The sequence below is a fragment of the Microplitis demolitor genome, chromosome 7, assembly GCF_026212275.2.
Source record: "Microplitis demolitor isolate Queensland-Clemson2020A chromosome 7, iyMicDemo2.1a, whole genome shotgun sequence".
Classification (NCBI taxonomy): Eukaryota; Metazoa; Arthropoda; class Insecta; order Hymenoptera; family Braconidae; genus Microplitis; species Microplitis demolitor.
Window position 1 is genome coordinate 7,947,918 of NC_068551.1, and position 20,612 is coordinate 7,968,529.

The 20,612-nt window shown below is 28.6% G+C and overlaps 1 protein-coding gene across 1 annotated transcript in view; it reads left to right on the plus strand.

Annotated features, from left to right (window-relative positions):
• Positions 1 to 19,295, plus strand: part of LOC103578465 (uncharacterized) — a 39,206-nt gene extending 19,911 nt beyond the window's left edge. Inside the window, exons 2-5 of the mRNA XM_008559575.3 lie at positions 12,696 to 12,891; positions 14,358 to 14,665; positions 14,753 to 15,089; positions 16,651 to 19,295. Of these exons, the coding sequence (XP_008557797.1) occupies positions 12,696 to 12,891; positions 14,358 to 14,665; positions 14,753 to 15,089; positions 16,651 to 16,827 (1,018 nt within the window). The 3' untranslated portion in view covers positions 16,828 to 19,295. The remainder of the gene's footprint in view (positions 1 to 12,695; positions 12,892 to 14,357; positions 14,666 to 14,752; positions 15,090 to 16,650) is intronic.
• The last annotated feature ends 1,317 nt before the right edge of the window (positions 19,296 to 20,612 follow it).

Here is a 20,612-nt window from a genome sequence, read left to right on the forward strand (position 1 = left end):
TCAGCACCAACAGAGTGTTTTCAGCAGAAATAGATAATTTTTTGGGTGGATCTTCTCTGTTATATGTACCGTTGCACCCGAATATTAGAACAACGTAGCCAGTTCTGCCATGTCTAATTCAGTGCCTTTAAAAAGTTAGATAAAATGTTATAAAAGTATAAAGTTTATTCACTTATTTAACAGTAGCTATTTACATTTCCATTTAATAATTTAATATCATATAAATTGAATGATTAATAATTATTAAATCTGTGTTTTGCATTCACCCTTCAGCACCCGCGCTATGAGTTTTTTTCTCACACTAAACTTGAAATACTTTTTTCTAAGTAATTTCATTATGGAATGACCTAATGAGATTTTTTTTATTTTCATAAAATTTTATGCTTTTTATGATCATGAAATCTAAAAATTATTTCTAACATAAAAAATACTTCTAAAAGATTTATTTTAAATAGCCATAAGACTTTTTCTCATTACCCGAGTAAAGCAAAGCGTAAAAAATTAATACGGTTCGGCTCAGTTCGGATAGTTCCGAACCTTTTCGGCAATCACCACCATTTCTTTCAGCCGTTACATTTGTTATTATTTAAAATATTAAAATTTAAAAAACAAGTACATTATAAAAAATTTAAAAATAAAAACAAGCGAAATATTCAAATAAATTATACTTACATTATTATTGGACAAATGCATAATATTGTTGTTTTAATTAACTTAAAATTTACGATGCGTCGAAGCGTGAGACTTTTTCTCATCACGCGGGTAATGTTTTCCGTTGCTCTAATGCTGGTGTTAAAGGGTTAATATACTATATGTATTTAAATATATATAGTATTGATAAAAAATGAATTGATTTATTAATCAGAGAAATAGTTTACAAGAGTTGATGATCTCAATAATTTTATCAGTTAGAATTTTATAGCGCTGCCAAGGTTATGTATGTTTGAGTAATATAAAATTTTATTAGCGTACATGTGTTTTTTTTTTAAATTATTCGAAGACAAAATAAAAGAATGCAATTCTTATTATCGATTGTTTCATGTAATCAAAGCTTACAATATTAAATACTACTATGCCAAATTCTTAAACTTGTTTTTCTCACTCTCTATTTGATTCCATAATGCATGGTATAAGAGAAAGTTTGTTTATCCTTTTCTATTGCTTCCATGTTTGGTTTTTCTGTAGCATAAATGTACTTTCGAAAGTATTTACCGATAAAGAATGTTGATAAAAATACCAATCGAATCCATGCTATCTAATCTTATGCTCTCGATTTTCTTTTTATTAATTGCATATATGAGCTTCAAGTAACAATATATAAAGCCTGTATATTATCATTTAGTCTATTTACGTAAGTATGAGTCATCACGCAATGAAAAGAAATAAAAATAAGTAGCAATTTACGCGACTATAATAGTATGTAGCTAAAATTACTTAATAAATAATGACCTTAAGTTTCAAACTTTGTTGTCATAACGTGGAATAGACACTTTTGTAAATATATATTAAATTATATTTACTTACATGTAAACAGTCAAGATGATTAATGAATAAGAGCACAAGATATTCTACTTAAACAGAATAAGTAGAACAGTTAACCCTGCGAGACAATGCCAAAACTTGATGTTTACAGTCTCGCGAGCTCGAAAATGTTATTGTTTATATGTTTTCAAGCTCTTTGAGTTCGGAAATAACATCCCAAACAATATTAAATTTTCGAGGTAGGCTTGAAAAAAGTTCGATTTTATACTATTTAAAACTTTTTTAATTTTCAACGATGATTGTCATTGAAATCGAATAAAATTTATAAATTTGTCATGTATGTCCATTTTTGATATAAGGACCGTGCGTGAGCTGCAGAAATAGCCCAAATAGCCCCATTGCCGATTCCGAAGCTCTCTATTATCAAAACCAAGTACTTTTGTAATGAAAGTAGTGCAATAAATGCATACATAATTAGTAAACAATGAAGAAATGATTAAATTTTAATCTGTAAGCTTCCTCAGTTTTAAAATCTTATTAATTGTCACCAATGACATAATCAGTTTGACAAGTTATACTTTGACATGGTATTTCATTGATTACAAATTATGATTAAGAAATATTCAAATCGAGTGATATTTAAATATTTCTCGATATTTTTAATATTATTTCGTATGAGCATTTCTAGTTACAGATTGTTTTTAATAAAGATTTTTAAACTGGTTTTCGCGCAACGAACTTGAGTCCACACGTTTTCCGTTAAGCCCCTGTCGATTACGACTCTCTGCACATATACGCTCTAGACCACATATCAACTTTGTGCGCTAGATTTGGAAAAAACGTGGGAAAAGAGCAATCATAAACTGCGGGACCAGAATGATTTAATCTACAAAAAGATCGGGGACCACATTTTAGCCCAGTTGTTCGAATAATATCCTTGCTGTAATTGTGTTTGTGTGCTTACTTATACTAACAATAATTTACTTTACCTTTAGCAGTTTTCACATCTGGTTTTATTTCATCTACTATTGTAACCAGTTAATTATATTAACATTTGATTAGCTTGAATTATCTCACTTACTCGAATTATTTACTGACCCCAAAATTGATTGTTTTTCTTCGATTAATTTCGTATATTTTACGCTGACTCTGCAGTGACGTGTGTTAATATTGTCGAAAAAAATATCCCTACGAGAGAATATCTTCAGACAAAATATTTCTGGACAAAATATCCGTACACTGTAAAATATTTGGTGTAAAAATGGACCCGGAGAACTTTACGTTCTGTCGGTGTAATGTTCTCTCGGTGTAAATTTTCCATCCGAGTAATTTCAACACGGTGTATTCTACTTTTTTTTACACCATTCCATGTTACTCGTTGTAATTTTGAATAATGAACAACAAATGATCACTAAATATTTTTAACAACCTAATCAATAACTACATTAATTTTATTTAGATAGAACATTTTGCCCCCACATATTTCGAGGTATCCAAAATTTTAAGAGGCCCATGTTGCCCTTCCCCATTTCTTTATTAAGTAGTATTTTGAACATTTAAATATTTTTAGGATTAATTTTATTAACATAAAATTATCATGAATTATATATTTACACGTTTGGAACACGGAAAAAATTTCCTGTTGCTGCAACAGGAGGAAGCCATGTTGCAGCGACAGTATTGATCCTATTGTAGTACAGGATTAATACTGTTGTTGCGATTTAATAGTAAAATACAGTTACACAGTAAAAAATTTTGCGTTATTGCGTCAAAAAACTTAGTGTAAAAAATTTTTGTGTTAAATATTTATTAGTTTTATGTGTACATTTAACATTTATTCTGTTAAATCGACACCAAAAAGTTTTTTGACGCAATGACGCAAAATTTTTTACTGTGTAACTGTATTTTACTATTAAATCGCAATAACAGGATTAATACTGTCGCTGCAACATGGCTTTCTCCTGTTGCAGCAACAGGAGAAAGCCATGTTGCAGCGACATGACTGCCTCCTGTTGTGGCTACAGGAAAATACTGTTGCAGCAACATGACTGCCTCCTGTTGTGGCTACAGGAAAATACTGTTGCAGCAACAGGAAATTTTTTTCCGTGCAGTATAAAAATGTTAAATTCACACCGCCTAAATTTAACACCGTATTTGGTGTAATTTTCACACCAAAATTTTTATACTACACAGGGTCTAAAATTTTTTTACAGTATATGGTCAAAAAATTGAAAAAAACAAGAAAATGTGTGCAAAAAAAAAGGGCACAATATCCTTTCAAGCAGGTGCACTTACGTATTTTTGTAATAACACACACAAAACGCGGGAAAAAGGGCCTATACTATTTCACATGTATGTTTTAATTATATATTTTCGTAATTACACACACAAAACTCATGAAATAATGCCACAAAACCAGAATCTTAGCTTATAGTTAATAACTCAATATCTATAAGCGATATCGAAAATCTCAAAAAAGATCCTTAAAGAGGAGGAAATTTCTGAAAAAAAGTCTTGACTCCCTGAACTCTAGCTCCATAAATAATCATTTTTATTTAATGTTGAAAATGGGGTTCCATGCGGCTGCTGTCTTACTCTAACCTCGACACGTCATGTGACAGCAGTTTTTAGAAATTTTCTCCTCTTTAAGGATCTTTTTTGAGATTTTCGATATCGCTTATAGTTATTGAGTTATTAAATAAAAGCTAAGATTCTGTATCTTGTTTATGTTTTTTGTTATTGAAAAATTGAAATTTTGATAATTAAAAAAAATAAAAATATATCTTGCTCAAAATTTGATTCCGCATCGATTGAGCTATCACTCATATTTTTGCCACAATTCTAAATATTTTTTCCAGCAAATTCATTCAGGATTTTCACAAAAATCTTCTTTTCTATGTAACATAGTATTGGTGACCATTCTAGAATAGGAATCAGAGCTATTCTTTTCTCTCCGTGTGGGCTGTGGATAAATTTTTTCAGCTAAGCCAATGCATAGGTCAATTAGAAAACTGATAAGTTTTTAAGTTTTGCAAAAGAATTACAGGAACACGGTTTGTTCGTTCAATTGTGTTATTATCGTCAAAATAAAAAAATAATTTTTTTCCGACTTTTCTTCCATTTTTGCGTTGGTTCTTAAGTAAATATGAGGAAAAAAGGAAAAAAAAATAAAAATTTCGTACACAAAAACCAAGTTTCCATTTCATTTTCTTTGGCTTTTTTTGGAAATTTTTCGTTTTTTTTTTCTCTTCCTTACATTTACTGAGTAACTATCGCAAAAATGGAAGAAAAGTAAAAAAACAAAAGAAATATTTTTTCATTTTGATGATGATTACATAATTAAAGGAACAAAATTTGTTCCTTTAATTCTTTTGGAAAACTGATCAATCACACCGGAAAAACGGTTCGATAAATCAATTAAAAATTTTACAGGGGAATTGGAGGTACGTTAAGCCAAAAAAAAAACCTGAAAACATTAGTCACTTCATCGATATCTACAAAGTAGCAGTTGATTTACTGAAAAAGAAAAAAAAAACATTTTTTTGTACTTAGTTTTAATGAATGTTAAAATAAAAAAAAAAAAATTTTTTTTTCGAAACGATGATGAAAGGGCCTTGTAGGGAATTTATTTATTTTTAACGCCACCCAGTAATTTACTGTGCGATCATTAGTATCTGAAATATGATACGATTATTTTTCACGAAGTTACAGCCTTCCAAAAATTACTAGAAAATTTCTAAATTATTTTTGTTCCTTTAATTTTTGGTATGGGTGTATAAGATTGCAATAAATGTATTTATAATTTTTTTGTAACATCTGCGACGAAAATTCGAATTTCGAGTCGATGGTTAGAGTTAATATAGCTGATTTTCAAATCGACGTTTTCTAGGTCTTTACTGTCCAATATTATTTTTACTACGATGATTGTCTATTAAATAAATATTAAAAAACAAAATAAAATTTTTACTCATATACAAATAACCATGAAAAATCACTGTTTATAGGTGATAATTTATGAATAAGTAGCTTTTGTAAAAGATAATACGTGCATTGAATTAAGTGTGTAAGAGCCGCAGTTTGAGAATCATTCTCGCGAATGACCCTGCCCTGCAACCCAATATCACGTATTGATTATTTCCTTATTCAAAAGTGCTACACATTATCAGAAGAAAATTTTACCTTGAGTGACATAGTATGTTACACGGGTTTGAAAATACGATTAGTTGACAATTTTTTGTATGTATTATATTGGTGACGAGTGAGCGAGAGGAAATGAATTAAGGGGGTAAGCGTATATATTTAAATACATAGTGTTTTAATTTGTCGAGTATCCCATGTACTCAGAGAAATCCTTTTAAGTAACAATTAGAAATGTCAAGTATTGAAACAAACACCTAAACAAGCGATTGTAAAGACGTGATTCTAGCGGCATCTATCACTAAATAATTTATATTACATATAAATAAATTGATCAAACCAAGTAAATATAGTAATAATATTTTATTTAACAAACGGCGTAACACATTAAAAGTAAAAAGTAATTGAGTAATAAGCATGATAAAAAACCGATAATGATTGATTAAATTATCGATCACACTTTCTGTGACAAACACCCCATATGTTAGTGTGTGTATTTGGGTATTCGTGATTCCCTAAGTAGGTTTTTTTAACATGGTCATGATATAAATCATTCATTTGTGACCCAAAAATAATAAAAAAATAATAAAATAGGTGATTCTAATGTCGTTTAGCTGTGTCTAAATGATGATACTTTCCCAATATAATACAACGAGAAAAATTTTGTTACTCACCGAGAAATACGTATATGTGTAGGGAATTTACCGCTCTACAAAAAAGATTCTTAGGTTTTTTTGCAAATCCAATCATTCAAGTGATATCGGACTTTGAAGCTTAAGTTTAAAAAAATATGGTCTTTTTTCTTTTTTCTGAGAAATTTTTCTTTACTCTTTAACAAATAGATTAACAGGGACACGAAATATATTGTTTAATATTGGTCAAGTTCAATTGTGGTTAATTTCATGACTTTATTTTTAACTTATATAACGAAACCATCTATTTAATAATAAAAAATTATGATTTATCATAACTTTAATTAATAGAATCAAGTCAATTTTAATACTACTTAGATATACGTTCGTCATTGAGTGAATCGTTTTGTTTAATCAGGGTGAAGCGCGTTTATTTTTCTCTCTGAATGATTTTTCTTTAAATAATTCATCATGAATTTAGAAAAATCCCAGTCGATAAAGAGTTATTGGCACTTAAATGACCATTAGTTCATTAAATATACTTTTCTACCGATTTCGATTGACAATAGCATGATGAATAGATCTTTTTTTTTTTGATATAGTATTAAATTGCTACATATACTGCTAAAATATGTAATAATTTATTATACATAGTGAAAAATTGCTACACTTATCCAAAAAATTAAAGAAACAAAAAAATTTTTTAAAATTTTTAGCGATTTTTGGAAGTCTGTATTTTCGTGAAAAATGATCGTATCGAAAAAATAAAAAAATCAAATTGAAGCTTGAAATCTCTAGTTTAAATATCTTTTAGCCAAATGATTTTCTGAGACACGGTTTTTGCGGAATCATAAGAAATAGGCCGAGACAAAATTTTTCTAAATTTTTCGGATTTGTTTTTTAGGTCTACGGGGCCGGAAAACTTTTTTTCGAAAAAAACAGTTCATGGCTCGTTTAGGAAATTTATTCAGGTACGATTTGCTTTTTTTTGTTTCTCTGTATGACAATATGCTGCTGAGATATCAGGCTTTAAATGAAAAAGGACCCTTTTGTCTTTGATTATTGATATCTTACCAATTAATGGTCGCACAGTAATTTGAAGGGCAGTTTGAAAAACTTGAATAAGCACCCTACAAGCTCTATTTTGATTTTTTTGAAAAAAAATTTTTTTTCATTCCTAATATCAATTTGAAAAACCCACAAAAAATGGCCATTTTCTGGTTTTTTAGTCAACTCATCGCTACTTTGTAAGTATCGATAAAAAAAATAGTATTGCCAGGTGATTTTAAAGCTCAATGTACCCCCAAAAACCCTTGAAATTTTGAGATTGATCCATCGAACCGTTTGTCCCGACCGATTGCTCAAAATTTTATAAAACAATTAAAGGAACAAGTTTTGTTCCTTAATTTGTGTAATCATTACCAAAATGAAAAAATTAATTTTTTTTGGATTTCCTTTCATTTTTACGTTAGTTATTCAGTAAATGTAAGGTAAAGAGAAAAAAAAAATTTTTTCCGAAAAACGAAAAAAAAAAAAAAAAGTAAAAAATTCTTGTTTTATCTCGTTTTTTGAAAAAAAAAAATTTCTTTTTTCTCTTTACCTTACATTTACCGAATAACTAACGTAAAAATGGAAGAAAATCCAAAAAAATTAATTTTTTCATTTTGGTAATGATTACACAAATTAAGGAACAAAACTTGTTCCTTTAATTGTTTTATAAAATTTTGAGCAATCGGTCGGGACAAACGGTTCGATGGATCAATCTGAAAATTTCCAGGGTTTTTGGGGGTACAGTAAGCTTTAAAATCACCTGGCAATACTATTTTTTGTATCGATACTTACAAAGTAGCGATGAGTTGACTAAGAAACCAGAAAATGGCCATTTTTTGTGGGTTTTTCAAATTGATATTAGGAATGAAAAAAAATTTTTTTTCAAAAAAATCGAAAATAGAGCTTGTAGGGTGCTTATTCAAGTTCTTCAAACTGCCTTTCAAATTACTGTGCGAGCATTAATTGCTGAGATATCGATGATCAAAGACAAAAGGGTCCTTTTTCATTTAAAGCCTGATATCTCAGCAGCATATTGTCATACAGAGAAACAAAAAAAAGCAAATCGTACCTGAATAAATTTCCTAAACGAGCCATGAACTGTTTTTTTCGAAAAATAGTTTTCCGGCCCCGTAGACCTAAAAAACAAATCCGAAAAATTTAGAAAAATTTTGTCTCGGCCTATTTCTTATGATTCCGCAAAAACCGTGTCTCAGAAAATCATTTGGCTAAAAGATATTTAAACTAGAGATTTCAAGCTTAAATTTGCTTTTTTTATTTCTTCGATACGATCATTTTTCACGAAAATACGGGCTTCCAAATATCGCTAAAAATTTTATCAAATTTTCTTGTTCCTTTAATTTATCGGATAAGTGTATTTATTTTTTACTTTCCATGCAGTTTTCGTGAAGTTATAAATAAACACTTCAAAGTTTAAAAAGTACTATAGTATATTGAATAAAAGGGTGTAAATTGAATTTGAGTACCATTCAAAAAAACATAACGTAAAATTTTGTTAAGACTATTGGAATTTTCTTTTTTTGACATTATAAAAAATAATTTTTTTCTCTAGCAAACATTCGACTAATTTATAGTTGGAAATTCTAGAGTATATTAGATGAGATAATTCATAGAGAGCCGGATAGAAATGAGTAAAGTCATACTTTACTTTTGATCATAAAAATTAGATATTTCATTTCTTTATTGTTCAGCAACTTGATCTTGTAAACTCTATTGTCTACTAAGTACTTACCAGGCATAGCCCTCCGTGAAGAATGAAACATACATGGCTATGCATGCCCATGCATGGGCATATGTGGATTGTATATGGACATATATGGAGCATATATGGCCATACATGGGAATAACAATATTTAATAAAGTTATGCATGCCCATATATGAATCATATAAGGCCATATAGTTATGTATGATCATGTATGCCGGTAACTAATAAATAATATGTGGTCATATATGACTATATATAGTTCATACATAAACACATGTGGATTATATATAGGCATATATGATCATGCACAGGCATGTATGATCATATATGGGCATATCTGGTCATATGTGGAAATGTCGGGCCAGTTTACATTCACGGCCATATATGGAGCATTCATATATAGCCATGTATGATGCATTTTTCACGGACCATGATGGTTAGCAATATAAACGTTACTTTCAATCAGTATTGACATATATTAAAGAATGAACGGAATCAATGAGTGTTGGATTTGAAATCTAAAAGTGAATCGATGCGGAATACCCTATATATAACCTAAAAGTGACGTTAATACTTTTATATTTTAAAACATTGAGTGCGTAACTAACCGGAAGCCCGTTTCGTTCCACATCCTGGAAGTATTGATGCACTTAATTCTTTACTTCCTGTGACTATTATACTAATTTCAGAATATTTATGTTCACATTGTATTCTATAAATTATTATATAATTTACCTTTATCACTTGTAGTATGACCGCACTTCAGGAATTCAATTTTTAATATTAGTGTTCTTCACAAATGTAACTAGTAATTTTTATTTTTCAAAACGTTTTTTAAAATAATTATTGAACTTTTGAAATAATGCAGTATAAAAATAGATCATGAATAGACGGTAATATTTAAAAAATAATAGCTTATGCAGTAAAATTTTAATAACATTGCGAAGTACTATTTTTTGTTTTTCCGTGAGTGACACAGAGATATTGAAATGAAACTAGCGTGCTTCCATTCAAGGTTCACTCTAATCCAAATCAAATTGAAAATAAAATCTCTGAAAAAATTAACGTGTATAGATTTATAATCATTTCGGAGTGTTTAAAATTCTGATCGTATTTCTGGATGTTCTAATTTTATTGTATAATGTATTTTTTATAGTACACATGCAGTTATTAGAAAAAAAAACATAATATCGTGAACCCGACAATTTATTTAACCACAACGAATTGACTAATTTATTCAATATTTACTCACTGTACAGCTCAAAAGCAAAATTTAAGCGTGCTTTATTCTCGACGAAATAACAATATGAAATACCTGCACTTTAAACTTTACTTTAATTAATATATTGAAACAAATTCAATTTTTTTTTTGCATGTAAAATATTTTATATGTAAAATATTATTAACATATAATTTTAAAAAACTAGAAAATAGTCAACCTTGTTTGTCAGACCCAAAACTTCCTGCTGTTTTCGAGTTTCTTGAGCTCGTAAACGTTATTATGAATACTTTTTTTGACTTCGATGAGCTCAAAAGTACGCTTGAGTACATTTGTTTTTTAGACTCTTTTCAAATTAGAAAAAAGTTGTTTTATCTTGGACTACGAAAATTTAAAAATGATTAAGAAACATGTAACCCTTTAATTTTTCATCCTCTAGTCGAAGAACGGTACTATCCTTGTTGCACTTTACATTAAATGGAAATTTGTCCACGTTTTTTTTTTAAGCAAATGAATGTTTTAAGAGTGAACGGGTGATGGGCATCTTTATCCCCGGATAAAATGTTTTAAATCTAAATATCCCCCCGAAAATTTCTTTAATCAATCCTTATGAAGAAAGGGGGAGGGGCAAAACGGGGTACCCCCAAAATTTTATAGAAAAAATATTTTATTTTTTAAATGTTTTTTAAACCTTCCAAAATCACTTTTGTAAATATGAGCATTATTTCGAATATTTTTTGTTAAAATTTTTTAAAAATCGAATGTCAGTCGAAAAATGTTAATAGTTTTTGTTTTATGATAAGAACCTATAAAAATTTTTTTTTTCTTCCTTTGCATTCAATAATTGTGTAAAATGTAATTTTTCTTTATGTAAATTACTTACAAAAAAATTTAATATGCACAAATTTTTTTTTCCACTTTTTTTCGGGGGCGCTCTATTTTGCCCGAAATAGTGAAAATTTTTTTGATTTAACGGCAACTGAAATTTTCTTTATTTACTTTGAATATCATTAAAAACAAAAAGATTTAGCATATTTAAGTCCTCGAAACCTTAGTATTTCCTTAAGTTACCCCCCCCCCCCCATCCCCCCGTTCCCTATTTGTAAATTTCTATTTTCGAATTTATAGTTTTGTCAATCTTATATTGAATATTTTTATTTAATATTCAAATATTTTAAAAAGAATTCATCAATTTTAATTTGTAAGCATGTAAATAATATTTTTTAAAAAGTTGGAAAATCCAAACGTGCACAATTCTCTTGCTCATTCAAAAAATGATCAATAGATGACACTTAAAACAAAAGATTTGAAGCTCTAACTTGCTTTTTAACTTCCCGCTAAGAAAATCGATGATTTTCATTAGATTTCGACGTTTTGAGGTCCTAGGAAGCTATTCTGACTATTTTTAGAATGATGTCGATGATTGCGCCATTGAACGTTAAGAGGGGTTGATTAGTTCAAAAAATATCGGCATCGAAACATTTTATGCTTTATTTCCTGATAAATCATAATATAGTGTACTAACATGCGTCCGAAATCATACCATCTTTTCGTCTTCATGGTATCATTCGATCCCCATTTAATTTCATCTCATTCATTCTTTAGTTTAAATCATATTATCAACAAAAAAATTGAAAAAAACACAGCATTTAATATTTTTCTCGAATATTTTATATATTATCGCTCTGAACGGAGTCAAAACTCATTTAAATCTTTACTTTTATCACTGACATTGATGTCATCTTGAATACATTTATTTTATTGAACATAATCGGAAATAAAATGTGAAAATACGATTGTTTATTAATGATTTCCGATTCATAAATTGTCAAACTATAACATAAGACGTAACTTGTTTGAGCTTGAAAAGTTCATAAAAAAACAATTACATGCAAGAATATTTTCGAGCTCCAAAATGTATGCACACGAATGTTTTCGAGCTCTTTGATCTCAAGGAGCCCGAAATCAGCGGGAAGTTTTGGGGCTGGCCTGCAGAGCCAACTGATCCTCAGATGCTTTTAATTGTTTTATACGACCATCTTCACGAAAATACAGCCTTCCAAAGATCACTACAAAATTTATGAAATTTTTCTTATTTCTTCAAATTTTTGGACGTGTATTATATTATATATAACTTAACCATCACTGTTTACATTCTACGGTTGGTTTAAGCATGCCTAAAAACTGATACGAAATTTGTATTAGTATGATTTTAGTTGTACCGAGCTTATAATACTTTAGTGTCTGTAATTTTATTATTCAAGCATCATAATTTTTTTCCGCCTATATTTTCTTCTGTTACATTGCCAATTGTCAAAAATTAGTTCAAGCTCCCTTACTCTGTAACTTCTATTATAGTTATATCGTTCTATTATTGAAAATTTGTATATTTTTATAAATCTCAAATGATAGAAATTTAAATATAAATTTTTACTTGTATTTTGATTCTAGTTTTGATGAAACATCGATGGATACTCCAATGACTCGATTGTCTGGAAGTGATCTTAAATCTTGTGATAAAGAAATTAATATTGAAGTTGAAGTCACGACATTGGAAGAAGCTAAATTAATCATAGCTGCTTTGAGGACTCGACAAAGGTCACAGACACATCAAATGCTTGCATGGAGGAGAACGCTTAAATTACAAGTAATTAAAATTTTCATTTATTGATGAATCATTTTTTATCACTGTCACATTATTATAAATAGTTTATATTGTCCGTTCAGAAACTTCGCACAATCCTTTTAATATAGAATTAACAATAGATATTGTTAATCGTATTTGGATATTTTGATTCATTGAATTATTATAAGAAATGAAGAATTGTATCATAATGATCAAGCTCGAAAAAAAGAAGAATAAATACCATCCGTCAAGTGTAGTAGAAAATAGATTTTTCAAAAAAATCGAAATCACTTTTTTGTTTAAAGAAATGTTACTGATCGAAAATTTCTAAAGGGCTATGTCATAATGTATGATTTAGAATTTTTTAAATTTATATATTTACAAATATATATATATATATATATATATATATATATATATATATATATATATATATATATATATATATATATATATATATATATATATATATATATATATATATATATATATATATATAAAATCTGGAAAACAGGTGACCTTACCGACCGCTCCCAAACTTCCCACTATTTCTAAATCCACTTATTGGCAGGGTGCAAAGTATATAGTGGGGACAATCAAATTCACTGCAAATGTACTAAAATTAATACCTAAAATTATTAAGAAAAATTTTTATAATTAAAAATTTTTAACCTAACATTTATAGAATCACTGAGAATTTAAAGTTAAATTCAAAACAAAATGTATTTTATATTTACTTTTTTTCAACACAATATTTAATAACTCCTTTCAAATGTGGCATTGCTCTTATATTTTTTAGCGGTCAGGAATTTCAAGTTTTTCATTTATAAAAATTAGTCATTCCTTCAGCAATTATAGAGCATTATTTAGTGCGGTCGACAGATATCGTTTTTATCGCGAACTCTGCCAATACGTTTGCTAATTCTTTAAACTCAAAAACATCAGTAGTTTTGAGCTCTTTGAGCTCAGAAAAAGTTTTGTTCACATCAATAAAATTGGAAAACGGTTAATCCTGCCTTCAATCCAAATCATATCCATGCTGCTTTGTAATGTAGCAAAGTTAACTGTTGACCAATTACTTTTACATGCTTATCCTTTTTTTCGGGGGCCCTTTCCTTATCGTTCGGGTATGCACGCGTTTCGTACATCTCCATATAATACCCAGACGACACTCTCGATCGAAAAATATAATCAAATGACCACCAAGAGTGGATGTTAACCGGAGGTTAACCACATTGTGCCAATAAGGGCATATGGTGTTCAACCACACTACCACGAGTTTATACCTCCGTGGTATCGCTTGTAGTCTTTTTATTCTTCAATCTAATCAGTTTCATTCTTCAATCTTATAACTCAATAAATGCGTAGTTTACGGAAAATACAAAATTTCATCTCTTAGTTTAAATTCGAAAATATTTAATCTTCCATATATGAATTTATTACTATAAATTAAATATAATAATGATATATATTCTTATATTTTATAGGAAGAAATGGTAATTCGATTAACAAAAGAAAAAGCTGAACAATTGAGGACTTTGTCATCACAATTATTTTTATTTGAATCAAGACTTTGTAGAAAACAAAAGGAAATCGAAGCCAGCTTAACTCAAAGAGAAGCTATTATTTTGAAACAACAACGGGTGATAAGACAACTTCAAAATAGACTGGCAGAGAAAAGTTTAGGGACAAGGGAGTCTCCACCTTGCGATGCTTTAGATAGACTAGACAGTCTTGGTGATAGCGACAGTGCTGTTGTTCTCGAAGAAACTGGATATGATCCTGTACCTCCAAGGTATTACAATTATTCTAAAGCAACAAAGAAATTTTTTTATTAGAATATATCATCTTATAGAACCATAATGATTTCTTTATTTTATAGATTTCGATCTAACATAACTGATGTAACTGTGATTCGTTCTGTATCCGATGCAGTAGAGCCTTCGAATAAATATTCATCGATGAGAAGAAGTAATGGTTTCTTAAGAAGACCTGAAGTTCTCGAAACGGTTTATTCCGTTGAAGAAGATGCTGATGATATTAATCAAGAACCTTGTGAGTCAACGGAAAATTCAGAAAATGAAGAAAGAAAAGAAAAAAGTTCGAGACAAGGTAGTGGAAGATTACAAGACATTTATGGAAGCTTTGAACGACTTACACAAGACGATTCACCATCTAATGAAAGACCTAAAGATGAAAATCCCGGTCAACAAGCTCAGGTGTTGTATTTCAATATTAATTTTGAATTGAAATATATTGTTCATGATACCAGCTCGAGACTCAAAGTTTCAGTGTCTCTACAGCCAGTCAAAACAATAAATAATTTCACTCCAATGACGCGAACAAACGCGTAAATTGCGAATATCTTCAATCAGTGAACAGAAACATATAAAGTACCAAAGTACCACTCCCAACAGTTTATAGTCGCTAATGACCCCAGTAGTTAAAAAGCGACTTTAAAAAAAGAAAATCTGAAAAACAGTTGGCTCTGCAGGCCAGCCCCAAAAGTTCCCGTTGTTTTCGAGCTCAAATTGTTTTAAATCATTTCAAATTGTTTTGAATTATTCCAAATCATTTTTTTTAATCAGGGATTTTCGAGCCCCTCGAGCTCAAAAAAAGTAACATTTCGTATTTAACTCCGAGAATTCAAGAAATAATAAAAAAATAATCAATAATAATTGTTTTTTCAAGTTTTGCTCGCGATTGTGCTTGATAAATTAAATTTTTTTGAAAAGAAGTTTATAGAAATAGTCGACAGAAAGAGCCACGTAAACTTTGATTTAAATCAGCGAGTCAATATATGAACCATCCAGAAAAAACCGTCAGAAATAGTGATTTTTCAAAAATTTGGATTATGATATTATTTAAAATAACATACCGATTGCAATAATTCATGTATCAATCATCAAACACTATAGAGCCCAAAGGCTGGTATAAGTTTTGGAACATATAAGAAATTTAAATATGCGTCATCCGAAAAAAAAAAACGAAGTAAATTGTTCTTTTTTAAATTTGTCATCATCGTTTCCTATTGAAATAATTTAACAATTTTGTTGGTTAAGGTAGCATTCAACGCAGCTTATAAAGACTTAAAGCTGATTAGATTTTGAAATTAATCTATTTAGTGTAGTAAAGTTATCCAAAAAAAAACCTTTTTTTAAAAATGTTTATTTTTGGAATGACTCGAAACGTATTGCACCGATCAAGCTTGATTTTTCATAACACCTTGAAATTAATAAGCCGCATCGGATATCACCTTAAAGATCTAAATCGGTTCATCCGTCTAAAATTTATAGAATATTTACATTTGTACGTACTTACACTCGGATATTCTCTTGAAAATAGTCAGGATAGCTTCCTAGGACCTTAAAACTTCGAGATCCGTTGAAAACCCGGTTTTAGAAAATTGGACTGGAACCAATAATCACTTTTTTTTTTAAATTTTCAATTCTCTTAGCGGGAAGTTAAAAAAAAAATAACTAATATTTATAGTTTCTGTTTAATCATAAATTGCAAATCACAATTAACTCTTACGCTGGTAGTTGATCACACCATTGGTCTTAAATTAATTTGTTTCTAACTGGCTGTGAAACACTGGAACTTTATTCCAATGCAGGTAATCATGAAAGATGTAGAATAAAACACGATTTCAGACTGTGGATGATGGCAGCCAACTTTACTCTGGTCTGAAATCGTTTTGTTTCATCCCTTGTCACACAATATACTATTGTATCACTTGTTTTTTCTTTTAAATAATAACTAAACTATTTTATTTAATAGGTAACTTACAACAGGGTTATGAGTAATCACCGATCAGTTACAAAACCGAAAGATGTTAAATACAAAAGAATCAATAAAGCTAAATCAAAAAGTCTTGAAGAATTGCGTGGAAAACTTAGAAATTGGGTCGAAAAAGGAAATAAAATAGCTATATCATTAGACCAATCGTATGCCTAAATATGATAAAAAAATGTATAGCTTGTAAAAAAAAGTAAACGCTTATGACTGATTGAAATATAGTTTTTAAAAAATTTCTTCTACAATATTACTCGAATTTTGTTTTGAGAAAAGGTATTATCGTAATTTTAAACGATAATCGATGACAAAAATTCATCTAACATTATGGTAATAATATAATATATTGAATGATTTAAATTTGCATAAAAGAAAATATTAACTATCGTATTATTTGATAATACTAAAATATTTTCACATTCCTAATAATTAAATTATTAAAATTTGTGCCAAAGTATTTACACAAGCTTATGAAATAAATCTCTTCTGTCAGTTATATAATTTAATATAAATGAGACTATAATTTAAGAGAACATAATGCTTGTTTAAAATTAATTTATTACATAATAGTTTCGAAAGTTTAATTGTCAAATGCCAAAATTTTTATGTATATTTTTTTATCATATTTATAATTACTCATTTTTTATTAATTGAATGTTAACTGAAGTACTTACTTGAGACTTAAAAAAAAATAATAATCACATCGAGTACTGGCGATGTGTATAAACTTATTTGATACTTTTAAGTAGTACAAAATAAATTATATTTGTATTATCAGAAGTTTTATAAGAAAAATTATAATTTTTCTGTAACTCAAAATTATATATTATTAAATATGAGTAATATGATTTGAATTAAAAAATTAGTGATTATGATACAATGATAACATTTCATAATCTGGTCGTAAGTTTAATTCACGGTTTATGTATAAAAATATATACAGATGATAAAGACTAATGTAAAAATGTATTAAATGAGGCCAAATTTAAGGCTTATATGAAAGATCTCTCACCTAATTTGATTTATTTAAGCATGTATATTACTACTTACATGTAACTTATAACAAGTATCCATTAAGGTATATCAATGTACAGCAAAATTTTTAATATTGTTAGTAAAAAAGTCAGTAATATTTATATATTTTTTTTTACAAAGGTGGTATTTAAAAATGTTATACTGCCAATTTTGATACCCTGGTGGACCTAATATTACTGTAGATTTGCGGTAAATTACCATAGCTAACGGTACAACGACAATATACAGTAACCGATCGTAATCTTACCGTAGCATGACTGTACGAATACGATAAATTTACAGTAGGACTATGATAAAAAATACGGTAACTATTTGTGCAATCATCAATAGCAAAGTTCTGGTTCTTGATCAAAATCTCTATTAGAAATATGTTAAGTCATCGAACCGTGATTTGATGGTAGATTTGCCATAAGTTAGTTAATATTAGGGCCGCCAGGAGAAATTGTACCGTAACTTTACAGTAAGCCTACTTCTAATACGATACAACTATCAATTACCCTTTAGATAATTAGGGTAGCATCAGCATGAATGCTTAGAGAAGATTTATTTGATATTTTACGGTAATTTTGCCGCAGGATTACAGCACATTGGCAATAATATTTTGGTAAATTTACCGTAGCATCACAGTACATTGCCGTAACACGATAATAATTTTACGGTAGATTTACTGTAAGTTATGGTAACCTACTGTAATACTACCGAAATATTAGATGTGCCAGGGTAACCTAGAGAAGAGTTAAAATTGTCATCCTACACTTTTACAAGCTTTAAAATTTATGCCAAAAACTTTATTGAGTAAGCTAGTATATGCCTAATGATTTTTGCATTTCAACGTTTGGAAATTAATTTTGTATTAGAATACTAATGAAATCATTTGATATCGTAAAAGTTTATACATCACTTTAAAATTCAAATGATAATTTTATACAGAATAAAATAGCTTATAAAATATTTTTGATAATTAATATCTACAAACTAGATATTTAACAAGTTTCATACATTCAAATTTACTTAGTAAAAGAATGTATTTTTTCAATACTGCTTTAAAGTAACATTGAGTTTATATGTCATAAAAAGATTAGATTTGAATTGCTTAAGGAGGCTCGATATCAATTATCTCTCGTGGATTTTCGTGGTCCTTTTTTTATAACTCTTTCGATAAAAAAAATTTCAGAATTTTGGTATTATTTGGAAAATTGGTATCGAGCCTCCTTAAATATAAACTAAATATAATATGTAGAATAAAATATAGTAGATGTTTTTCGAATCAAAATTTTTTTTAATATTAAAAATTTTGCCATTAATGATTCACCTTAGTGTTTATATGTACAACGTATGACAACATTTACATCAGAAACATGATACCTATGTAAAAAATAAACATATACAGTTTGTCAATTAATGTAAGTTTAATTGTAGTATAAGTATGTATAGAAAAAACTACATGTAGTATTTAAAACAATATGTGCTCTAATATGCCTAGGGCGGAAAAAAATATATATATATAATTATCTTCATGCTCTGTAGCAAATGCTTAGACTGCTATTCGCATTTTAATTATTAATTTATAGAACGTCAATAAATTATCAATCAAATTAAAAACATTAATTATGACTTTTTCATTTTTATTTCACATGCTACTATTTATAATTTAAATATATCTATATTCGTGAATAATCACCTTGGAGGACAGTGAAATTTTTGCAGCACCTTTTTTTTCGATGAAATTCGATGACATGCTTGATTTAAGTACTTTAGTTATTGAAATAGTGCCAAGCTATTATTTTCTTCAATCAAGTAAAATGATTACTTTGTTCAAATATTTTATTTACTTGCTTAACACAAAAAAAATATTATTGGACATACCTTTTTCTTTTGGCTGTGCGAATCTTGTTCGAATCGAATCGAGTCGAATAGTTAGATTCGATTCAATATTCGAGTCGAATATCGAATAGTTCGAAAGATTCGAATAGTTTGAAGGATTCGAATAGTTAGAAATTTTTTCGAATTTACGGTAAATAATATTATTGCATCTAAGAAATTTAGTATTTATGGCTTTACTAAATCAAAAAACGATTAGGGATCCTGGGGCACGAGGACCTCCTTCAAAAATTAGATACAATTTTTTTTTTTATTTTCCGTCAAGTTATGACCTCTAATGTTTTTATCATATTTTAGACTAATATATGGGATAAAATGGACCACTCAAAAAAAATTGCAACGAAAAAATTATTTTTTTAATTTTCCGTTTAGTTAATATTTTCGTTACAATTTTTTTAAGTGGTCCATTTTACCCCACCTATTGGTCTATAATATGATAAAAACATTATAGAGGTCATAACTTGATGGAAAATAAAAAAAATGTTTTTTTCTATATGTTTTTGGGGAGTCCTTTCGAGTTATTTGAACTTTTCAAACTAATCGAATCCTTCGAACTATTCGGATCTGTCGAACTATTCGAAAATCTCGAATATTCGACGCGAATCTCGAATCGAATTGTTCGATTCGATTCGCCTCGAATAATTCGAAGTTTCGAGTATTCGCACACCCCTACTTTTTTTATCTAATATTGTTCAGATCAGTTTTGTACCTTAACAAACATTTTTTTTTAAAATAAATAATTTTACCAGGCCTAAGATTCAAACCTACACCGATCACGCAAGACTTATGACGCTTAGCCACGGTGGCTTTTTGGAAATCATGTTTTTAATAAACTTTTAAGTTATTTATCGATGGTTGTAATCTTCAATATTAATTTACACAACTAAATAATTGAATTAAAATTTTTAATAGTTTATAGAAGTAGCTCTCGGAAAAATTAATATATTTTATATTTTTATTAGCACCATTGGAAAATTGCATTTTGTTTAAAAACAAATTTCTTTCTTAGTGCAAGAATTTTTTTCTAATTT